The sequence below is a fragment of the Oreochromis aureus genome, linkage group 13 (genome assembly GCF_013358895.1).
Source record: "Oreochromis aureus strain Israel breed Guangdong linkage group 13, ZZ_aureus, whole genome shotgun sequence".
NCBI classification, from domain to species: Eukaryota; Metazoa; Chordata; class Actinopteri; order Cichliformes; family Cichlidae; genus Oreochromis; species Oreochromis aureus.
The window spans coordinates 6,392,111-6,411,977 of record NC_052954.1 but is presented as its reverse complement, the minus strand read 5'-3'; the positions used below and the strand labels follow the sequence as shown (position 1 = coordinate 6,411,977).

The 19,867-nt window shown below is 39.5% G+C and overlaps 1 protein-coding gene across 4 annotated transcripts in view; it reads left to right on the top strand.

Moving 5' to 3' along the window:
• smap1 (small ArfGAP 1) overlaps nucleotides 1–19,867 on the top strand; it is a 144,937-nt gene that overhangs the window by 22,843 nt on the left and 102,227 nt on the right. For all 4 annotated transcript variants that reach the window (XM_039622043.1, XM_039622042.1, XM_031741137.2 and 1 more), the window contains exons 2-4: nucleotides 660–793; nucleotides 2,193–2,278; nucleotides 8,548–8,623. In XM_039622043.1, coding sequence (XP_039477977.1) covers nucleotides 660–793; nucleotides 2,193–2,278; nucleotides 8,548–8,623 — 296 coding nt within the window. The remainder of the gene's footprint in view (nucleotides 1–659; nucleotides 794–2,192; nucleotides 2,279–8,547; nucleotides 8,624–19,867) is intronic.

Genomic DNA, 19,867 nt, shown 5'->3' with positions numbered 1-19,867 from the left:
TCTGAGGTGGTGCCAATTAAATCATGACTGATTGCTTTAAGTGGCTACCAAGACAATTCCACATGATGACACAACTAGCAACTCACTTGATATAAGGCTGGTTAAGACCACTGGTCGATCCATTGTCCATTGTTGCTATATTCTGAGCCTAAAATTGGTAGCTTTATCCGATATTCATTTCAGAGTGATTATCCTTATCTGAAAATTCCAGGATATCAGTAGCTTAAAAACTGTTCAAACCGGTGGGTAGTAGTGATTTAAGGGCCATGCTGGAGCCTAGAAAATCTAAAAAATAAATAATTTCACAGTATGTAGCATCAGGTGCCAGGTACAGGTACCTTTTCACACTTGAAAGCATAGTTTTGTAGGATGGTGGTGAGGTAAAGAGCTTCAAAGAGAAGAGTACTCCTGGCTTGCTTTTTCATTTCACAGCTGTATTTCATTGATTCTTTACTTCCTGCTGTTCTTTCGCTTCCACAGTTTTGAGTTTATTTGGGTTTTTGAATTCCTTCGCAGTCTAAATTGTTGAAAATGATTGGGATCAACTCACATGCAGCAGCAAGTCACTTAAACTAACAACACAGCAGGAGTTTTACAATAAAACTGCAACCGGAGTAATTCATAGTGGAAATATCCTCTTTTCTTTTTTTCCATTTCAGGGCCTCGGTGGGCGTCATGGAACCTCGGGGTGTTCATGTGTATCCGCTGTGCCGGCATCCACCGCAACCTGGGTGTCCACATCTCCAGAGTCAAATCTGTCAATTTGGATCAGTGGACACCTGAGCAGATCCAGGTATGCAAATGATACTCCCCATACTAGTACTGCTCTTAAGGCTTCTTAATGCATTGATATAACTTGTACCCGGTAATCTGTTATTGTTTAACACTTTTAAAGACACAATCAAGTATGGGCTCTAACATTTAAATGAAATGAATAATGTCTTGCCAACATGCATCACTAAGGGCTAATGCAGTGTTATGTTTTCATAGTGGATTCTATAGTCCTCATATAGTGTCCTAGCTCACTGACATTCTCATTTCTTTCTGTACACACATTTGCTGTGTGTTTAAAAACCTTTGGGTTTTTTTATATTTTATTGTGTATAATACATTTTTCATAAACGACTATTATCCTTCTGGGCGAAGGACATTAAAGATGGCAGGAAAGGAGGAATGGAGACCGCAGAGAAGGCAGTGAAGGAGGAGGTTGGTGTGACAGTGGAGGATGCCCGGGATCGGGTGAAATGGAGGCAGATAATCTGCTGTGGCGACCCCTGAAGAGAGCAGCAAAAAGAAAAAGATGTATTATACTATTGTTGCATTTAGAGATAGCTGAGCCAAAAAAAGAATAAATAAACGGCCCTAAGACATGTTGGCATGAGCAAAGCCCAGATGTTACCCCCCAAAAAAGTGCATTTTAAGGGTTATCTTAATAGGTGAAGTTATGCATATACAGCAAGGTCACTCTGTATGCACTCACACAGTCTCAGAAATTCACTGTTTAGTATGCATTCAGTGTTTTTACACACACACACGCAGCCATTGACATGCATGCGCAGTGCATGCACAGCAGCACGTGTGCAAATGCACATGCAGAGGGAATGCAGAGAGCCTAATGCTAATTTGTAAGTGTGGAGCTGTGTTTTGTGGATAACTAGCATGTCACACTGATTTTATTTCACACACTGGGTTCGGAGAGCTCTGTGTTTGTGTGTGTCTGTGTACATCTGTGAAGCTCACACAGCAGTAATCGTTTGGTGTGTAGCAGGGGAAAGGTGTGCGCCTATGCGTTTCTCCTGTGCTGTGCCGATCCATCAGCTGAGTGCGAGGGGAACGGGGCTCAGTCTGAATGTTAATCACTGTTTTCAATGACTAATTAATTCTGGATGGCTGATTATTCCGACTCCGTCTCCTCCACTTCTCCTATCATCACCCCATTCATCACCCTCCTCTTAATTTAGCCCTGACACATACGGCCAGTGTGTCTTTCACTTGGCATGTGCGTGTTTGCGTGCGAGCGGGAAGGAATCGGCAGCAAATTAAGTCGAATGCAAATGTGAAGTATGAAAGAACTCGCTGTGTGTGTTTGACAAGGTCTTAAATGTGTTTCGCCCACTGCCTTTTCTGTATTAATGACACAGTTCTTCCGTCTTTTCTCTCTCGGCTCTTTTTCCTTCCTCCCCTCCTCGTAGAGTATGGTGGACATGGGCAACACCAGGGCCAGACAGCTGTATGAAGCCCACCTACCGGAGAACTTCAGGCGACCACAGACGGACCAGTATCCTCCTCCTGCTGTCTCCCTCACAGTTTATTTATTAGTCTCAGCCTCTATTGTCGTAAAAACGGATGCAGTGGAATAAAGCATCGCTCTCACTGAACACTTTAATCACTGCTTTCATGTTACATATGCGTTAAAACTGACAACTTCAATACACACAGATATAAAAGCCTCTGTTTCACCACACATGTCGGGATATCTACATGCAAATATAAAAGCTCCCGTCATCATATAGCTACATATAAACTCTAAATGTCACCATAAATAAGTAGTTTATCCATTATACCACCATACAGGTCAAAGGTTTGGACATATTGCATTATATTAAGCAGAAAACTTTAAATATTTCAGTCTCTGGTTTCATAACTGCTTTGTAAACTCTCCATTCATCAGCCAGCTTCATGAAGTCATCACCTGGAGCTCTTCCAGCAGTCTCAAAGGAGTTCCCATATATGCTGAGCACTTGTTGGCTGCTTTTCCTTCACTCTGCGCTTCCACTCATCACAAACCGTATCATTTGGATTTGAGGTCGGGTGATGGGGCCAGGTAATCTGACACAACACTCCATCACTCGGCTTCTTTATCAAATGGCCCTTTAAAGAACCTGTGGGGCTGTGTTCAGGCTGCACAGTGGAGACACTGGGCCATTAGGTGTCAAATCAACACGAGTCTTCTGCCCTCTAATATGCATAAACCTTTTATGGTATAACGTTTGAATATATACTGGTTGCCGGGAAATTTTACCTTCATATTTCAAATAGTTTTCAAGGTATATTTTTTTGAAAGGTGGTCCATTAAACCACTTTCAGCCGTTTTTTTTCACATGTTGAAATCTATGACAGTGTTTACACATGAATTTTTTTCACTGGCCTTTCTTATCGTCAGAATCAGAATCTGTAATTTGGGACAGATGCAAAAAGATGTTTGAGTATTGGCTAGTTTAAAATTTGGAACTTGGCTTTTTCATATTTTAACAGGCCGATACTCATTTTTTGATGTATCTGAGATGCAGGAAAAAAATAACTGGATTTGAATTGAAAATTTACAGCACATTTGAACTTTCAGGTTTTTTTACTGTACAGTAAATTCCTTATGTCCCAATAAGGAAAAATAAAAAAAAAGTGGTTTTATAATTAGTAAGTAATTGACTGTGCCGATTACCTGTTCAATTTATTTTTACTACAAATCCCTAAAATGTTTAAATATATTGTAAGTGATTTTATTTTTTTGTGTTTCTGCTGGAGATTACTGATAAATAATCAAAATCAAGTCAGAAAGCTTTACAGCAACAAGATAAAGATGCAGAGTCCTTTTTCATTATGACGTTACAATCTCAAGTCAAACTCATTGTGGTTATCAGGCTCGAGCTTCAGCTGCACACACATCGCCACACATAATTTCCACACAGAGGCTTGCCACTTCTGCATCTTTCCGCACATTTAACTGGGACATATCGAGCAGTTCGTGTTTATACGCGGAGCTGTAACAGCGCTTTCCAGCTTGCCCTTTTCCAAGATACAAGACAAGACAGCTGTGTGGTTAACACACCAGCATATGTTCATATTTCCACCAGCAGACCAAAATAAATAATCTCCCTGTTTGAAATGCTCCTCTAATACCCTATCTTGTATCTGGCAGGCCCATTTGTGCGGGTGGTCATCATTCTTCACTCTTTTGAAGTCCATTAGTTGCTCTGACAGCATCGCCGCTGGCTGAAAGCAGCAGATAACAGACCCAGGATTAGAGGAGCTCGCGCCTGTATGTGGGTGTTTCTGTGTGTACTCCTCTGTTTATACTCACACAGCTTCTCGGCCCTGCTGTTTACTGCGCTTATGTATGTAAATGACGAAATGGACTTTGAGTCCTGTCACTGTATTTTGTGTGTGTGTGTGAGTTTGAATGCATTAATATTCATACACGCAGGTGTGTTTTACACAAGTATGGACTAAAATGGGATTCGAGATTAATGTTGTCTTAGAAAATGTTTTAAATAAAAATCCTAGTAATGCAGCAGTATTTTATCAAGTTAGTCACATTTGAACATGTTCTGTTACTTTAAATGTTTTAATTTTAGATTATTTTGTTATTTATCAATGTGGAAAAAAACTGAATTATATGAAACTAACAGGTGCATCAAATGTGTAATTTGTAGTGATTTTGGTAGTATTAGGTTTTGAAATTGAAACAGCATGTCGGTAGCGCAGATGAGGTTTTACTGTTGATACTTGGTAAAATAGTCCCCAGTATTACAGTGTTATAAATATGAAATGAATTTAATTGTGACCCAGACTTTGATTTTATGTCAAAGAACAGCAGTCGCCCTTATGTCAGAATCCCTGCTCCATGTTTTATCGGTCTTTCATGATATTTGTCTCCATCCATCACTCTTTTGTGGTCACGTGTGCCTAACCACCGTGTCATCAGGCCACACGTTTATCCACTACAGCCGTGAGTGCCATGGTTGGTATCTCAGTGCAGCATCCTAGTTCTGCTCTGCTGATTCTCGTCAACAGTAATAAATAGGCAGCGTGTTTGAGATGCAGCCACAGCAGGCTGCCTCTTCCAGCCTATCTAGCAGCTCCACTCGTGCGGGTGGTCATCATTTTTCAATCTTCTAAAGTCTTTTACTTGATCCGACAGAAGCGTCACTGCTGAAATAGGCAGATAAGAACGTCAGGATTTGCGGCACAGCAGTGCGTGGTTGTGTTAGTTTGTGTGTTTAGGGAAAGAGAGAGTGAGAGAGTGGGGTTGATTGTTTGTGTATCCTCACTTATCTCACTGTTGTGTGTGTGTGTGTGTGTGTGTTTCCTTTGACATTGTTGGGTTTCTTAGTGTAAATGTGCTCTTCTATAACCTCAGTTGTTCATGTTCCCCCTTTTTTATGTGGGAAAAGTTTGCTGATGCATCAAAAGGAGTGAACATTATAAGTCGTGTCACTAGCAGCGTGTGGCAAAGGATCAAAATCCATGTCTAGACCGAGTGTCTTTTATGAGACTTCCTGGTGATCATAAAGTGGAGGGACGAGCATCGCACACATGGAAATCAGACATGTTAATAGTTTGTTTTAGTTTTTGCATTTTTTAAAAGAGAAGCGTAACTGTGCCCAAAAGTGATACATTCTAGCAAATTGGAAAAGTGGAAGAAAGTGATGAGCCGACTTTTTAAGGCGGTGTTGAACGATCTTTTTCTTAGGACAGGCTGTTTTTTTCACTCATTTTCAGTCCAGTCCGTGTACCTGACCATGTTTAGATAAATGTTTTTTTGTTAGTTAGTTTGTTAAGCCACTTAAAGGTGACCTGTTAATCATTCAAACATAAAAATGGACAAAGGATAAACCACTGTTGTGTCTACACAGAACAGACAACCTGGCAGAGAACCGATTTTACATGTCTGTCACCAAAATGCATAATTTGTTCCTATTTCTTTGGCTGATTTTATGAAAACTGTTGAAGACAACACGTTTGACAGACATGAAATGTTTGTTTGTGTTTGGGTTTTTTTGTGTAAGGTTGAGATATGTATAATCACTGGAAATCATTTGTAACAGATCTGGAGTGATGAATCTAGATTTGTCTTTATCATCAATATATACAGAGGAGATCAGGAGAGAGACCAACAGCTGTCTGATTCGTTCAGGTGTCCCACTCTAATTAACTGAAATCGTCTGCAGTATTACACTGTCTATTATTCTCCTGACATACAGCCTTCTGTTCATGGCCCAAACGTTTAACTGCCAATTGTCAGCAAAGGAGACTTTTCAAATGTCTTAGCCCAAACCTTGTGTTCCTGCCCGAGAAGTGGTTAAAGACTTGTCATCTGAGGCCACTACTAGAAAGCCTTCTTGACATAACTTTTACTGATTTGGAGTCTTGTGTTCTTTATTTAGTAAACACTTTTTTGATGAATTTGCTTCCTTTCAGCTCTTAGTCAACAAATGTTCAGGCATTGATCTTCTAATAGTGCGCTCACTTTAGATCTGCCTCATCGTGTTTAGGATACAATTGATCCAGTTTCTGCTGGGCCCTTTTACAAACACTCAGTCTAATCAGGATTTAAAGCTGACAAAGCCCCTCTTCACTCTTTCTGACACTTTCACTTAGTTGTGATCCTGTAATTTCTCGTCAGTACTACTTGCTGGGCAAAATTCTACTGCAGACTTCAGCGAACGCATCATTTCAAATAGGCGAGAAATGCAGTAAATATGAAATCCCTTGATTTACATAAACAATCCTCTGACAAATTGATTAAATCAAGCAATCGCATAATTGTTTTTACCTTTACACAAAGTGTTCAACATAGTTACTGCTGCTAATCTCCCAATGTGATGTCAGATTTAGGGATAATGATCAATATAAGAGAATAAAAATGATCTGTATTATTATTCTGAGATGTGACGCTTTTGTCACCTGGCCTCTCATCTCACATATGTCTAAAGGGCAAAAGTGTAGAAACCTTTGCTTTCAATGTAAGTTGTAGCAAAAACTGCAGCTAGGGTTTCTGGTAATAAAATCGTCTGTACAGAACACCTTGAACTCATCAGAATTTCTGGAGGTTATGATTTTGAGTGGAATCTTCCAGAACATTAACTTTAGTCTTTTTTGACCTTTTTTTTTTTTTGCATGACTTGCTTTCTCTTAAGATTCGCCTCACAGATAGCTGTCTCGCTGTTTTCCTTTAGAACTTGCTGATATAGTTAAAAAATTAACTGTTCCTTCCCTGATGACTAGCTGGCCCTGCACGGATACAGCACACAGGGTGAATCTGTTATACTTCTGTCGCCTCAGAGTTTTATAACATAGATAAGGTTCTTATGCTGCAGTGAACTTTTCTGTAAATCTAACGATTGTCATATGAATCAAAAAGTTCTGTTTTGGTCAAAAAAACCTTCTAACAGCCTCCTTGCGATCATCATTGTCTTGTTGTTTAGTGTTATCCCAATGGTGGTCCCATGAGCATGGCTACTGGGTATTGTACAGCTTGACTGTTACTTGCTCTTGGAGGAAGCAAGTCTTGCTTGACTATTTTGGTGGCCGGTAACAATGGTAAAGTCAAAACTCTTTAAATATGGTTCTGTAACTTTGTAGCTTTTTGAGTAACCTTTAGAAATAGTTTTGCACACTTTAGAGATGATTCCTGAACCTATAAAGATGGTCTGTATTCCGGTATACCCAGTATGCCCAGGTCAGTTGTTGCTTAACCTTCAGATTGTTGTAGAAATGTTTTTGTAGCATCATGAGCAACATCAGCTCTTTTTCTGAAGCCAATGTAACCTCGTTTCTTCAGGCAAAGAGTCTTTCTGAAATATATGTTGTGAGGACCAGATTTAAGAGATTGCTGTTCAAGAAGCAAAGTACAGCTGATCATCATCCCACTAATTGAAAACACCAGATATAATTACATCTTATTATTGATTGCTCATCACTGAGGTTGACATTTTCCCAGTACATAAATTCTGTCAAATGTTTCAGTTTACTTTTTCTTACAGGATTCTATTTTTCTTTTAGCACATCGGGATGACCAGAATGTAGAAATGTAGAAAATCTAAATGTTTCCTCTATCACCGAAACATTGAAAGTTGCGCTTCGTACAAATATAGACATAATTGTCTGTGGCATGCATTGGCACTGGCATCATTATCATGATGCTGGTCTATGTTAAGATTCTTTTTAATTGCTCACTCCTACAATCATCCACTTAACCTTGTTTCAAGGCTCTACATCAGCATCTGCTTTTGATCCTGACACACAGGCTGTAATTCTAGCAGCCTCTTGAGGTCATTTTCAATTAAAGATAAAACATAAAGTTTTTGAACAGACAGGCACGTTCGTCATCACACATTATCAACATTTCTAATCTCTTCAGTGTATTCAAGTTGACAACTATTCCACAGAATACATATCATAAAGCTTATGAGTGCATGTTGTGAAAGTTTTTCTAGAAGCAAGTTTAACCAACCATCTTGAAATGCCCTTGGATCCTTATTCTGGATGATTATCAAATATTATTTAACAAAATCTCAGTTTCAGTAGTTGTTGGAACATAAAGCGTGGATGCATGCGATTTAAAAAAACAAACAAAAACAAGGTTTGGAACAGCTTTTTTTCCCCCTGCAAGTTTTACTACTACTCCCACCTTTGCTGTGCAGAATTCCCGTGCACATTTGGTGCATGCCATATCTGTTTTCTATGATGCGCCTCGTGTGGTGTGTGTAAGTATTGTCCATTTGGATACCTTTGTGCACGGTTTCAGTCCTTAACCCCGACCTTCAGAGCAGTGGAAGTCTTTATCCGGGACAAGTATGAGAGGAAGAAGTACTACAACAAAGAGGCTTTGGCCACAGCTCAAGTGAGTATCAACAACACTGTTTGTGTTTTACAGTTTGTAAGTGCGTGTTATTGTTGTGATGCAGCGCTGCCACGGTTGGAGGCGATTTCATGTCAGTGTCAGTGGTTGCTCGGCGGCTCTTTGATTGCCAGGATGTGCTTAAGACAAAAAGCAACATAAATGTAAAACGACGGCTTTTCTGTCCCATGAGCTTTGCTTTTTTTTTGGGAAACCTACCTTTTTTCCCTCTCTAAAAAAAAGAAAAAGGCTTTAACAGTTCATGGGTTTAACAGTTCATGCCAAAGTTTTCTTTAATCATGAAATTGGAATTTTTTCCCAATCCCTTGCCTTTTCCTGAGAAACCAATGATTTCTGAAAGGCTAAAACCTGCAACAAATAGTTTTTGGCAGCTGCCATGTTTAAAGTTAAAATGTGTTACTCATCATGTTTGGCATCTTTTCCTCGCACAAGACTTGTGAATGCCTTCCAGTAGAAACTTTTCATGCCAGAAACTCGTTGCCTTTCAGTGCTCTTAGCTTTCACTCATCCAGCCTGAAAAATTAGTTGTTGTTTTTTTGTTTTTGTTTTTTTACTGCCACTGACCTTTCGTGCACTTTAATCTGTTGTAAAAATGATGTTTGCTAAGCATAAAGTCCTTTTCAACCCAAACAATAGTCTTGCTGGATCCGATACAAAGAGTTGCTGCACACAGTAAGAGAATAACCTTTCAAAAACACTGTTATCTTCTCATACAGGTCTTTATCAGTAAGTAGATATCTGTGTTTATGTGTGTGTGTGTGTGTGTGTGTGTGTGTGTGTGTGTGTGTATCAGTGTGTGTGTCAGTGTCAAGACTGAAGCTCTGTGTGGGTGAAGGGAGAAAAAGGACATGATGGTGTAGGTGTGTTTGTGGGTGGATGGGTGCACATATCCTTGTCTTGTTTCCACAGAGATATCAGAGGTGCGTGCATCTCTGCATGTTTCAGTGAGTGGGCTGTTTCTGTACTGTGAGTTACTCCGTGAAGGGCGGTGTGAAACTCCACAGAAATTGGTGTGATGCAGTCAGACTGTGTGTCTGTGTTCACATATGTATCACCTTGTATACTCCCAAAAAGGACAAGGACAAAAAAAAGGAGACAACTGGCAGTTGGACTCAATGCTTTCGCCTGTTTTTATCCATAAACAACAACAGCACAAAATGTCTACATGCTTTCTGCAAAGTTAGATTCACTTCTACAAATAAAACTCTAGTATTGGATATACGAACTGTTAGGCTAACTTGTAACTAGCCATCTTTAGCAATTTAGCAATAGAGCTAACTGTATTTGGAGCAACAACCTTTAGGTTTTTATTGGATGATACCACAATATTTACTGAAAAAAGAGAAATTTGTAGCAGAATTGCTTGTTACTGTTGTCAAAAATTGGAACAGCTGAAAAAATTTCATAATTTTTGGACAGATTTGATTTAGCTAGTTAATGCTAGCTTACATGTCATGGTTTAGTAAAACACTAAAATTAGACTTTTCTTAACATCAGTGCTTTTCATAGGCTCATGTTTTATGTTAGAATCTGACTAAAGCTGGATTTTATGCAGAAATACCTGCCAAAATGTCAAAGTGTGCTGGAGATTTTCATCGATCACCCTTTTCACAGGCTATCCTCCTCCTGCCACCTTTGATGTATTTTGGTATTAAAGTTATTTTAACGTGTAATCTCAAATAACTTTAGAATAAGAAACACAGAATAAGTTGTTCCAAAAACCGATGATTTTGGAATCTGCAGTTTGCTTTGGGGTGTGTCTTTTTTGTTGTTTGTTTGATTTTTTTTTTAAAGCCATGCTTCACAAGACTGAAATAATGATGTTTTGAAAGTGCTGTATCACTACTGAAGGTTTCCTGCACCATTCTCACACTGGCACAGACATTACATGCACTTTGTACTAGAGAGCTCAGAAGGTTAAACTACCTGATCCAATGAACGACTTTAAAACTTTAGGTCAGATTAAATCTGACATTTGCTGGTTCACATGCAGCTCTGTCAGGGAATGTCTTGAAAAATTCAGGCTTGCTGAGCCTATGTGATGAAAACGTTACAGCTGAGGCCGCTGAACTATTACTGCATGAGCTTTTTTGTTAACTTTTTAAGCTAATAGGTGAGAGGTGTAAAACAATGAAAGATGGAATATTAGACTAATAGATGCAATCTGTCAAGGAAGCTTGACAACTACCTAACCGAAGAACTACCACCTGGTTTTTGTATAAGCTCCATTTTTAAGGATCTGAATGATCTTTCGCAACAAAATAGTTTCTTTATTATATACGCTAATTCTTTTTTTTTTTTTGTTCTAGAACTCTTTTAGAGTCGATTTACACGATTCACATTTTTGAGTAATCCTTATTTAACTTATACCGGGCCTTGATACCTTCAGTTTTAGTGTCCCCTTACTGATTTCCCATTTTTGTGTTTACATGTGTTATCTTTGTCAAAGAAATGTAAATATTAGACAATCTGAAGCATTTAAGTCTGTCAAACATACAAAAACAGGAAATCAAGAAGGGGGCGAATGCTTTTTCACACCACTGTATCTATTAAACGTGCTGTTTTAGCTCCTTTCCTGCCTCCTTTTAAGCCAACTTTCTTTTAATTGACTGCCCGTTTGAACAGCGGATGGGCGGGGCTTCTGAGCTCATAGAGCTGTGCACCTGACATGACCATATTAGTTAAATCATTGACAGTAGACAAACTCTGTGAAACTGTATGATTATTTAGATCAGTCTGATCTAATCCATCTTAAACTCTTTGCTGCAACAGCATCACATCCATCAGATGCAGATTTCAGCTGCCAACGCCATCCAGCATGCTGTTTAAAATATATAAATAAATAAAAACAATAATACAGTTTGATGATGCAACTGCAGTGACAGAATGACACAAAATGTTTCTTGATGATGTGTGTCCAATCCATAAATCAAACCAGTGGATGCCTTAAAGTCATTGCAATACACGAGCACACATGTGCATACGCAAACTGTAGCTCAGGGTTACTGTAGCCCGCCCTCTCCTCTTCGTTCTCCATCTGCGCAAAACTGCTTAAAGTGATAATGAGTTGTTTTTAATAATTAATTTGCATATAAAAGCCAAGCTGTCTGCGTGGGTAGCAGAAACAGATCCTAGATCACAGTCTGGCTGCTGGCAATGCTTCAGAGAAACCCAGAGACAACACAGAGTGTGCGAGAGAGAGAGGCAAGAGGCGAGTGGGACAAAGGGGTGGGGGGAAACGCATAAACTGAGAAACAGAAGCGAATGAGGGAAACTTACAGACATTGCAATGGAATAAATATGCACCAGAGGAAGCCTGCTGTGAACAAGACAGTGTGAATTAAAACACTGCTTGGTTTTTATATTTCAGAGTGTTTCCTTTGTGCTGAAACTTTTTGTTGTTCATTTTGTCTGCCTGCTGTCAGATTGAAGCCTCGCTAGTTTGAGTGAAGAGCGTTTTTGTAACGATTGAAATTGCATTGTGTCATTTCTGTAATGTTATTATTACATCACAGTATTGACTCGAGGGCTTTGTATTTACAGATAAACACACTGTGAAGACGAAGGTTGCTTTCCTCTGACAAATGTAAGCCTCATGTTGGCAGACATCATGAGGATGAGCACAGCAGCTGATGCTGTTCCACTTGTTTATGTGCCTCTGATGCGCTATTGGCTGCCAAGCTAGTGGGCGAGTCCTAATATTTCAGTCCGGCAGGTGCCTTCTTTACCAATCAGGAAAATCTGGAAGATTTTTTGCAATTCAGGTTGAAGAACCCAAAGTACTTTGATACACTAGTTTGAAATGCTGTTGTGAAAATCCGGCATGACTTAGTCATAGGTCCCATATTTTACCACTTTAGAGCAAAGTAATATTAACCTCATTTTTCCAGAATGTGCACTAACTTTATTAGATACACCGTACTAGTATCTCAAGAATTACCTGAATTCTTCATGTCACAGATTGAACAATATACTGGAAACCTTCCTCAGAGATTTTGGTCGTGGCTCAAGAGTTGGGAGTTCGCCTTGTAATCGGAAGGTTACCGGTTCGAGCCCCGGCTTGGACAGTCTCGGTCGTTGTGTCCTTGGGCAAGACACTTCACCCGTTGCCTACTGGTGGTGGTCAGAGGGCCCGGTGGCGCCAGTGTCCGGCAGCCTCGCCTCTGTCAGTGCGCCCCAGGGTGGCTGTGGCTACAACGTAGCTTGCCATCACCAGTGTGTGAATGTGTGCGTGAATGGGTGAATGACTGGGTATGTAAAGCGCTTTGGGGTCCTTAGGGACCATAAAGGCGCTATATAAATACAGGCCATTTACCATTTACCATTTACTAACACGATAGCATCATGTAGTTGCTACAGATCTGTTGGCTGCACGGCTATAATGTAGATCTCCCCACAACATCCCAAAGATGTTCTGTTGGATTGAGATCTGGTGACTGTGGAGGCCATGAGTATAGTGACCTGAAGCCAGTTTGACATTATTTGAGCTTTTTGGCATACACTGCAGTTGTACCCACTTTTTACCAAAGTGCCAAAGTTTAAAAAGAAAATATCCTTTACATTACACCTCCCCCTACCTGACGCACATTTTTCTGTTGAGCTGACACTCACAATTTTCTCTTGTTTGGACCTTTATCTGTAAACCGTAGAGATGATTGTATGGGACAAGTCAAATCACCTTTCTTCCCCAAGATGATGTTCTGTTTGAACAGGCTGTGCTAACCATGTCCACATACCTAGATGCACTAAGTTGCTGTCATGTGATTCGTTGATTTGATATTGGGGTCGAACAGCAGTTGAACAGGTCCAACTAACCAAGTGGCCAGGGAGTGTATATTCATGTTTTCAGTAAACTCTTGGTCCTGAGCTCCGTTTCAGTTTAAGTAGCTTTAAACTGAACTAAAACTTGTTTCATCACTCTTTCAGGTTAATGACTGACAGAGAAGCACCCAGTTAAACAGTGCAGACCGATAGCTGTGTGAGATTGGTGTATAACATAGAGTCAATAAGTTAAAGTAATCATTAAAGGTGGGAATCACTAAAAACCCCACAATACAACATTATCACAATACTTCACATACTATATGATAACATTGCAAGTTTTAATATTTTGCAATATGTTGAGTACTGCAAATAACATGCATTGTGATTTATCACTGCAAGATATGTTCTCAAAGTTTTATCCAATAAGATAATTTTTTTTCCCTGCAAAATGTATATGTCAAGCACACCGACATAGTCACTGAAACAGTCAGTCTGACATCAGTCTGCAATTGAATGGGGTCATGTTGGCAAGTTTGCAATACATTTCTGACAATACAGCAATTAACTGTGAGAAATCATCAAAAATCACATATCTGTTGCTGTAATTCACATTTAAAAGAAATTCACATTTAACTATTATGTTTACGTGTAGCGACCTCCCTATAGGAATATAACCAGAATACAACCAGCTGGCAACCAGTTGAGTCAAAACCCCTCGAGTTGTGCTCATTGACAAAGACTCATTCAGACTGATGGCAACATGTTGGCAATCTTTCCACATTTATAATGTAGACAGCAATTATATGAAAACCTGCAACAATCTCTGAGTGATTGCAGTCAGTTCAACTCAGACTGTGACTGTTTGCAGAAAGCTTCTATCAGGCGATGGACAAACTCGAGCTCAATACAGAGCAAGCCAGCCATGATTTTTATTTATTTTTTTGTATATTAAAGGAGGTTGCTGTCCCCAGATGCAACTTTGCAAACCTAAGTCACGCTGCTGTGTTCTTTTTAGAAGGAAGAAGCTTTCAGCCCTTCCAAACAAGCCGTTCTTCATTGTACTGTCATGAACTTTTAACATTTAACATGCTGACTGAATCAGACATGCGGCTCTCGAGTTTTTTGCAGTTTCTCTGAGAATGCATGATCTGACCTTGGGGTGAGTTTTCTGGGAACATTGTGGCATTGTGTTGACACATACCTGGATATTGCAGACCAACAAACTGCCGGATTTTCTGTTTTTATTGAAGTGGTCACACTTGTTCCTGATCATCTATTCATGTGCATTTGATTAGCTGCAGTTGACTTGTATTTGTACTCACACATATTAATACAAATAAACTGGTTGATGCAGCAGTAAACCAACACGTTGAATAAATTAACTGTTTATTCAGTGGAATCTGGTGGCAAAGTGACTTCAGTCCTTGTCATAAAGGGCTGTCTGGTGTGTGATTTGTTGCTGACCCTATCCACAACTTTAGGTTTAACCTTCCTGTTAGCAGCGTGCTGTGGCTCTGTCCTTCACATTAAGTTTTGAGCAGTGAGGAACATGAATAAATTGTAGCTTAATGCTTAATAGTTACTATTTGTAACATCTCAAGTGGAGAAAATTCTGACTTATGAACTTGGAAGATGGTCTGTTTTCCAGGAGGCTAAAGAAAAAGTAAGTGATAATAGAGACTTAACTTATGTCAGAACTTTCCAAACATTTTTGACTTCAAAAGAACAGGAGTTTGTGTCCTTGTATTCAATATTAAAGTCACCTGTTTGAACATCTGTGTTTCCATATTTGAAGCCAGATCTTCTGTTAGCAAGAGATACGATACAACATTTCTGAAACTCTGAGTGGGGAAAAAGAGATTTTGTAATGTCAAACAGCTTTGCTGACGCTTCTAAGTCCTAGTGCTTGAAGTTCTGGGTTTTTTTTTTTTTACTTGTTTAGAAAGCCAGTAAAAAGAGAACCTGATAGAGCGCAGCAGTCTTTTGTCATCTCTTGCTTTTGCATGCTCATGAATGCTTGTGTGCTTTTTCGCCTGCCCATCATTGTTCTGCTGTGAGTGAATTAGTTGGATTGTGTTTGTGTATAAACCACAAATAATTTCAGTGTGACTGGAATCAACAATCCATCAAAGTGCATCTTGCAAACCCTCTGTGATGAGCCCAGTGATTGGCCTAAAAATGTCACAAGAGAGCAGCACAGTCGCCTTGGAGGAAGACTGCTGATTTTCAACCTTATTTGCCTGTGTTAGTCATGAGTGTCCTCCCTGCAGTGTCCACAGTACTTACCAATGTTGTGCATGTTCCAGCAGCCAGCAGTGGCAACCTAGTTAACTTCTGCCATGCTCTGACATGTTATTTTCTGACGTCAGTGCATAGCAGATGAGCTATGGGGAAGGTTAGACAGAGGTCACTTTACGTTTTTGTTTTTGTTTTTTTTTGGTTCAGGAGAACAACACAGATTTCTCATTTTGTGAAAAGGATGGGTTGAATATTACATTTGATTGCGGCTTACATCGTAGCTACTTGTTGTGCAATTTAAATAAGTTACCTTTTCATTTAGCCAACATACAGTAGACATTAAATCCACCTGAAGCAGAGATTGACCCGCTATTAAGGGTTTGATTTTCGCTGAAAATGATCGTTAACAACAGAGCTAACATCCTGGGGACTTTGTTCCAGGCAGACAAACAGCTGCTTACTAACCAACCAGAATAAGTGGTGGCGGATGAGAAGCAGAGGACAACGGACGACAGTTGCTATAGATGTGGCTGATAGTAACATCAGAAATATGTAGAAGGTGACATTCAAAGTAGTCCCAAGGGTCCCAGTGATCATAGCAGCAGTAGGAACTGTAACCCTCAAACAGGAAGAGTGGCTCCAGCATGACATCAGGAGTCTGTGTCCAGTGGAGTGCTGCCCTGGAATCAGCTATGACAGTAGAGCAGAACTAATATGGGAATTTTTAAAAAGACAGTTTTTTTTCCTATTTTTTTGTATGTTTGAGTTGTAAATATTGTTACGGGTCCGAAATTGAGGACGAGAGTAAAACAATGATGGTCCAGAAGAGGTCGGTCAAACAATTGATTTTAATGAATACACGCAGCGTGGGGAGACGTACACTGGACACCATCAGTCGTAAATCCCCGTCCAAAAATACACTTCAGATTGCTTTTATAACATCAGGGTATTATAACGCCCCCTCTTGCGTTTACAAGCACATAATTTGCATCTTAAGAACATTATTTGCCTCTTCTACAGATAATGATCAATTCTAAGAGATAAATGCAGACACAGAAGTTCCCCTTTCTGGCATCCTCTTCCAAATATGATCTCAGGCCTTTGAGGTCCCCATGGACTTGTCCTCCTTCCGTCACCTGTTGCTAGGCAAACTCAAATGCAACAAGAAGCTGAATACATTCAGGCCTTTGCTCAGCTACTATTTTACTGTAACAATATACTCAGCATATAAGCTTTTAAGATTATAGATTTAACTCAACGATTTAAAGTGGTTGTAACTGCACCTGTAATAAACATGTTAATATTTGATTATGATAACCCCTGTAATACAAATTATAACATAATGCCAGCAACTTCAATAAATGCTTGGATGAAATGATAATTAATGCAATGATAAAGATGATGGTTATGTAAAATAATCCCTGTAATTCCACAATATACAAAGAGTTGTAAATATTAGACAAAGATAACACATGTAAACACAAAATGCAGTGTCTAAATGGATATGTTTATTATTAAGGGGGACAAATCCAAACCTACATGCCCATTTTATTTCAGCATTAAAATATGGTTATGGTAGTGTGATGGTCTGGGGCTGTTTGCTGCCTTAGCACCTGGGAGACCTGCTGTGGTCAATGGAACCATAATTTCTGCTGTCTATCAAAAATCCTGAAGGAGAATGTCCGGACATCTGCTTGTGAGCTCGATCTTAAACGCACTTGGATTCTGCAGCAGGACAATAATCCAAAACACACCAGCAAGTCACCTCTGATTGGATTAAGAAAAACAAAATGAAGGCTTTGAAGTGGCCAAATCAGAGTCGTGACCTGAATCCGATTGGGATGCTGTGGCATGATCTTAAAAAGACTGTTCATGCTCAAACCCTCCAATGTGGCTGAATTGTACAAAGATGAGGGGCCAAAATTCCTCCACAGTGCTGTGAAAGATTCATTGCCAGTTATCGCAAATGCTTGATTGCAGTTGTTGCTGCAAAGTGCGACTGAACCAGGTATTAGTTTTAGGGGGTAATCACTTTTTCACACAGGACCGTGTAGCTTTCGATTTTTTTCCCCTTAATGATAAACACTCTAATTTAGAAACTGCATTTTGTGTCTGAAGCATTTAAGTGAAATCAGGAAGGGGACAAACACTTTATCACAAAACTGTAGATACTCTTATTTGGTGATTTAAAACCAAATGTGTCTGTCCATCCATCAATCCACACATCTTCCGCTTATCTGGGGCCAGGTTGCAGGGGCAGCAGCCTAAGCAGTTGGGTCCTGCGTTCAGTCTACCCTGGGGCCTCATCCCAGCAGGACATAACCAGAGCACCTCACCTAGGAGAGATCCTAGTCAGATACCTGCACCACCTTAACTGGCTTCTTTAACGTGGAGTGGCAGCAGTTCTTCTCTGAGCCCCTCTCGAATGACTGAATTATTCACTCAATCTCTAAGGGAGACGCCAGCAAACCTGGCTTTAAAATCTAATATTCCAGTATATTGGCCAACATATTATTTTCTTTCAGAGGCACAAAACATAAGCAGATTTCCCCTATTATTTTTAATGTGTAGTTGTTTTTTCTTCATTTTTTGCACTTTTCCCGACCACTTGGATCAGCTGGTTGTTGTGTTTTGTGACATTCCAAGCACGTGTGTTGCCAGCAGGGAAGTTGCAAAGGGACCTGGTGGCCAGACTATGCAACATCAACACTCATAACATGGCTGAAGGATGTTTCTCACGTTTCTTCATTACTTTTTTCATTTTTATTTATCAGTATTTCTAAATGCAGACAGTTATATATTGACAATTGGCTAATATCAGCCAATTATATTGTACTGCCGGTAACTCTGAGCCTGTATGATACTGCATAAAACCCTCAAACTCCCATTCCTTGGGTAGTATTTCCGCTATTTATTTTCTACAAAAAGCAATAATCTATTTAATTGGTTTATGGGTCTACTGTATAGAATTTAGGGGAGTGTCATGGTCAAAAATGAGTATAATATATAATAAGCTTTTTCTCCATTGTCCAACCTCAGTAAGCCCTACCAAAAAATAGTTTTCTAGTTTGTATTCAGTTGGTTGCCATTTGCGATCCTACTTCTAGGTGCTTGGTTCTTTAAATACTAATGAGCAAAATTAACAGGATGTTGAACCTGTGTAACTTTATTCACTATTACATCAGGTTTCAATATAATATATGGATGCAATGATGGTTGCATTCTCCAAGCCATGATCCAGATAAATTACTGTGTCTATTCAAATCATGGAAATTAAAAGAAACAAACAAAAAAAAAAAACACATTAGCTCTTATCATCAGCAGTACCAAGCTAGCAGTGTTAGCCTTGAAAGGTGGGTATCTGCTGCTTTATTTATTTATTTATTTATTTTTTCTTCATGTGTTTCCTCACATGATTTAATGAGCCTTCCTGCTCCAAGAACCTGCAACGTCTCTGCTCATGAAAGCATGATTCAGTTCACGGTTATAAATAATCATCCTCATATTTGCCTGCTTGATGTTAGCCAGGTTCAAAATCATCTGTGAGTCTATGCACACACACTACATATAGTTTCAAGACATTTATCATCTCAACCTTTTAAACCCACAGTCTGGTTCAAGGGACTGTTCTCAGACCAGTTAAATACTGAAGCTTGTCACTTGCATTACTTCAGCTCTTTTTGCTGAGAGAAAACACAATTCAATGCAACACTTTAAAAACACTTGAGGACCCTAATGGCGAGTTGAGTCTCATGTGATGCTTTTTGAATGTGTGTGACAGATAATTGCAGCACTTAAAAAAAACAGCATGTACACTCAAGCCATGTTTACTGCAGCTCACTAAATAGCTCAGTATAAAAAAAAGACACATTAGGCGGAGCTCGAATATCGACCGTTGCAAAGATTTGCCAAGCACTTGCTCAAAGTGAACAGTTAGGTAACACTCTCAGTCATATGATTTGATGTCCACAACTTTTGTCTAGTCTGAAAGCTGTTATCTCTTTGAGCTAGAACACCTGTTTATTCTCAGTGCACTGGTTATTATAAGGCAAAGTCTCTAAAATGAGAGAAAGAAAATCCCAACAGAGTTCATGCTGAACTCTGAGCAAGCATTTGGTGACTGTGGGGAGGAAAAACTCCCTGCAGAGCCAAGCTCAGAACACCTTCTAGTTTCTTTCAGCTTATTTTTTCAGAATATTGACAAAAAATGCAGATTAAACACAT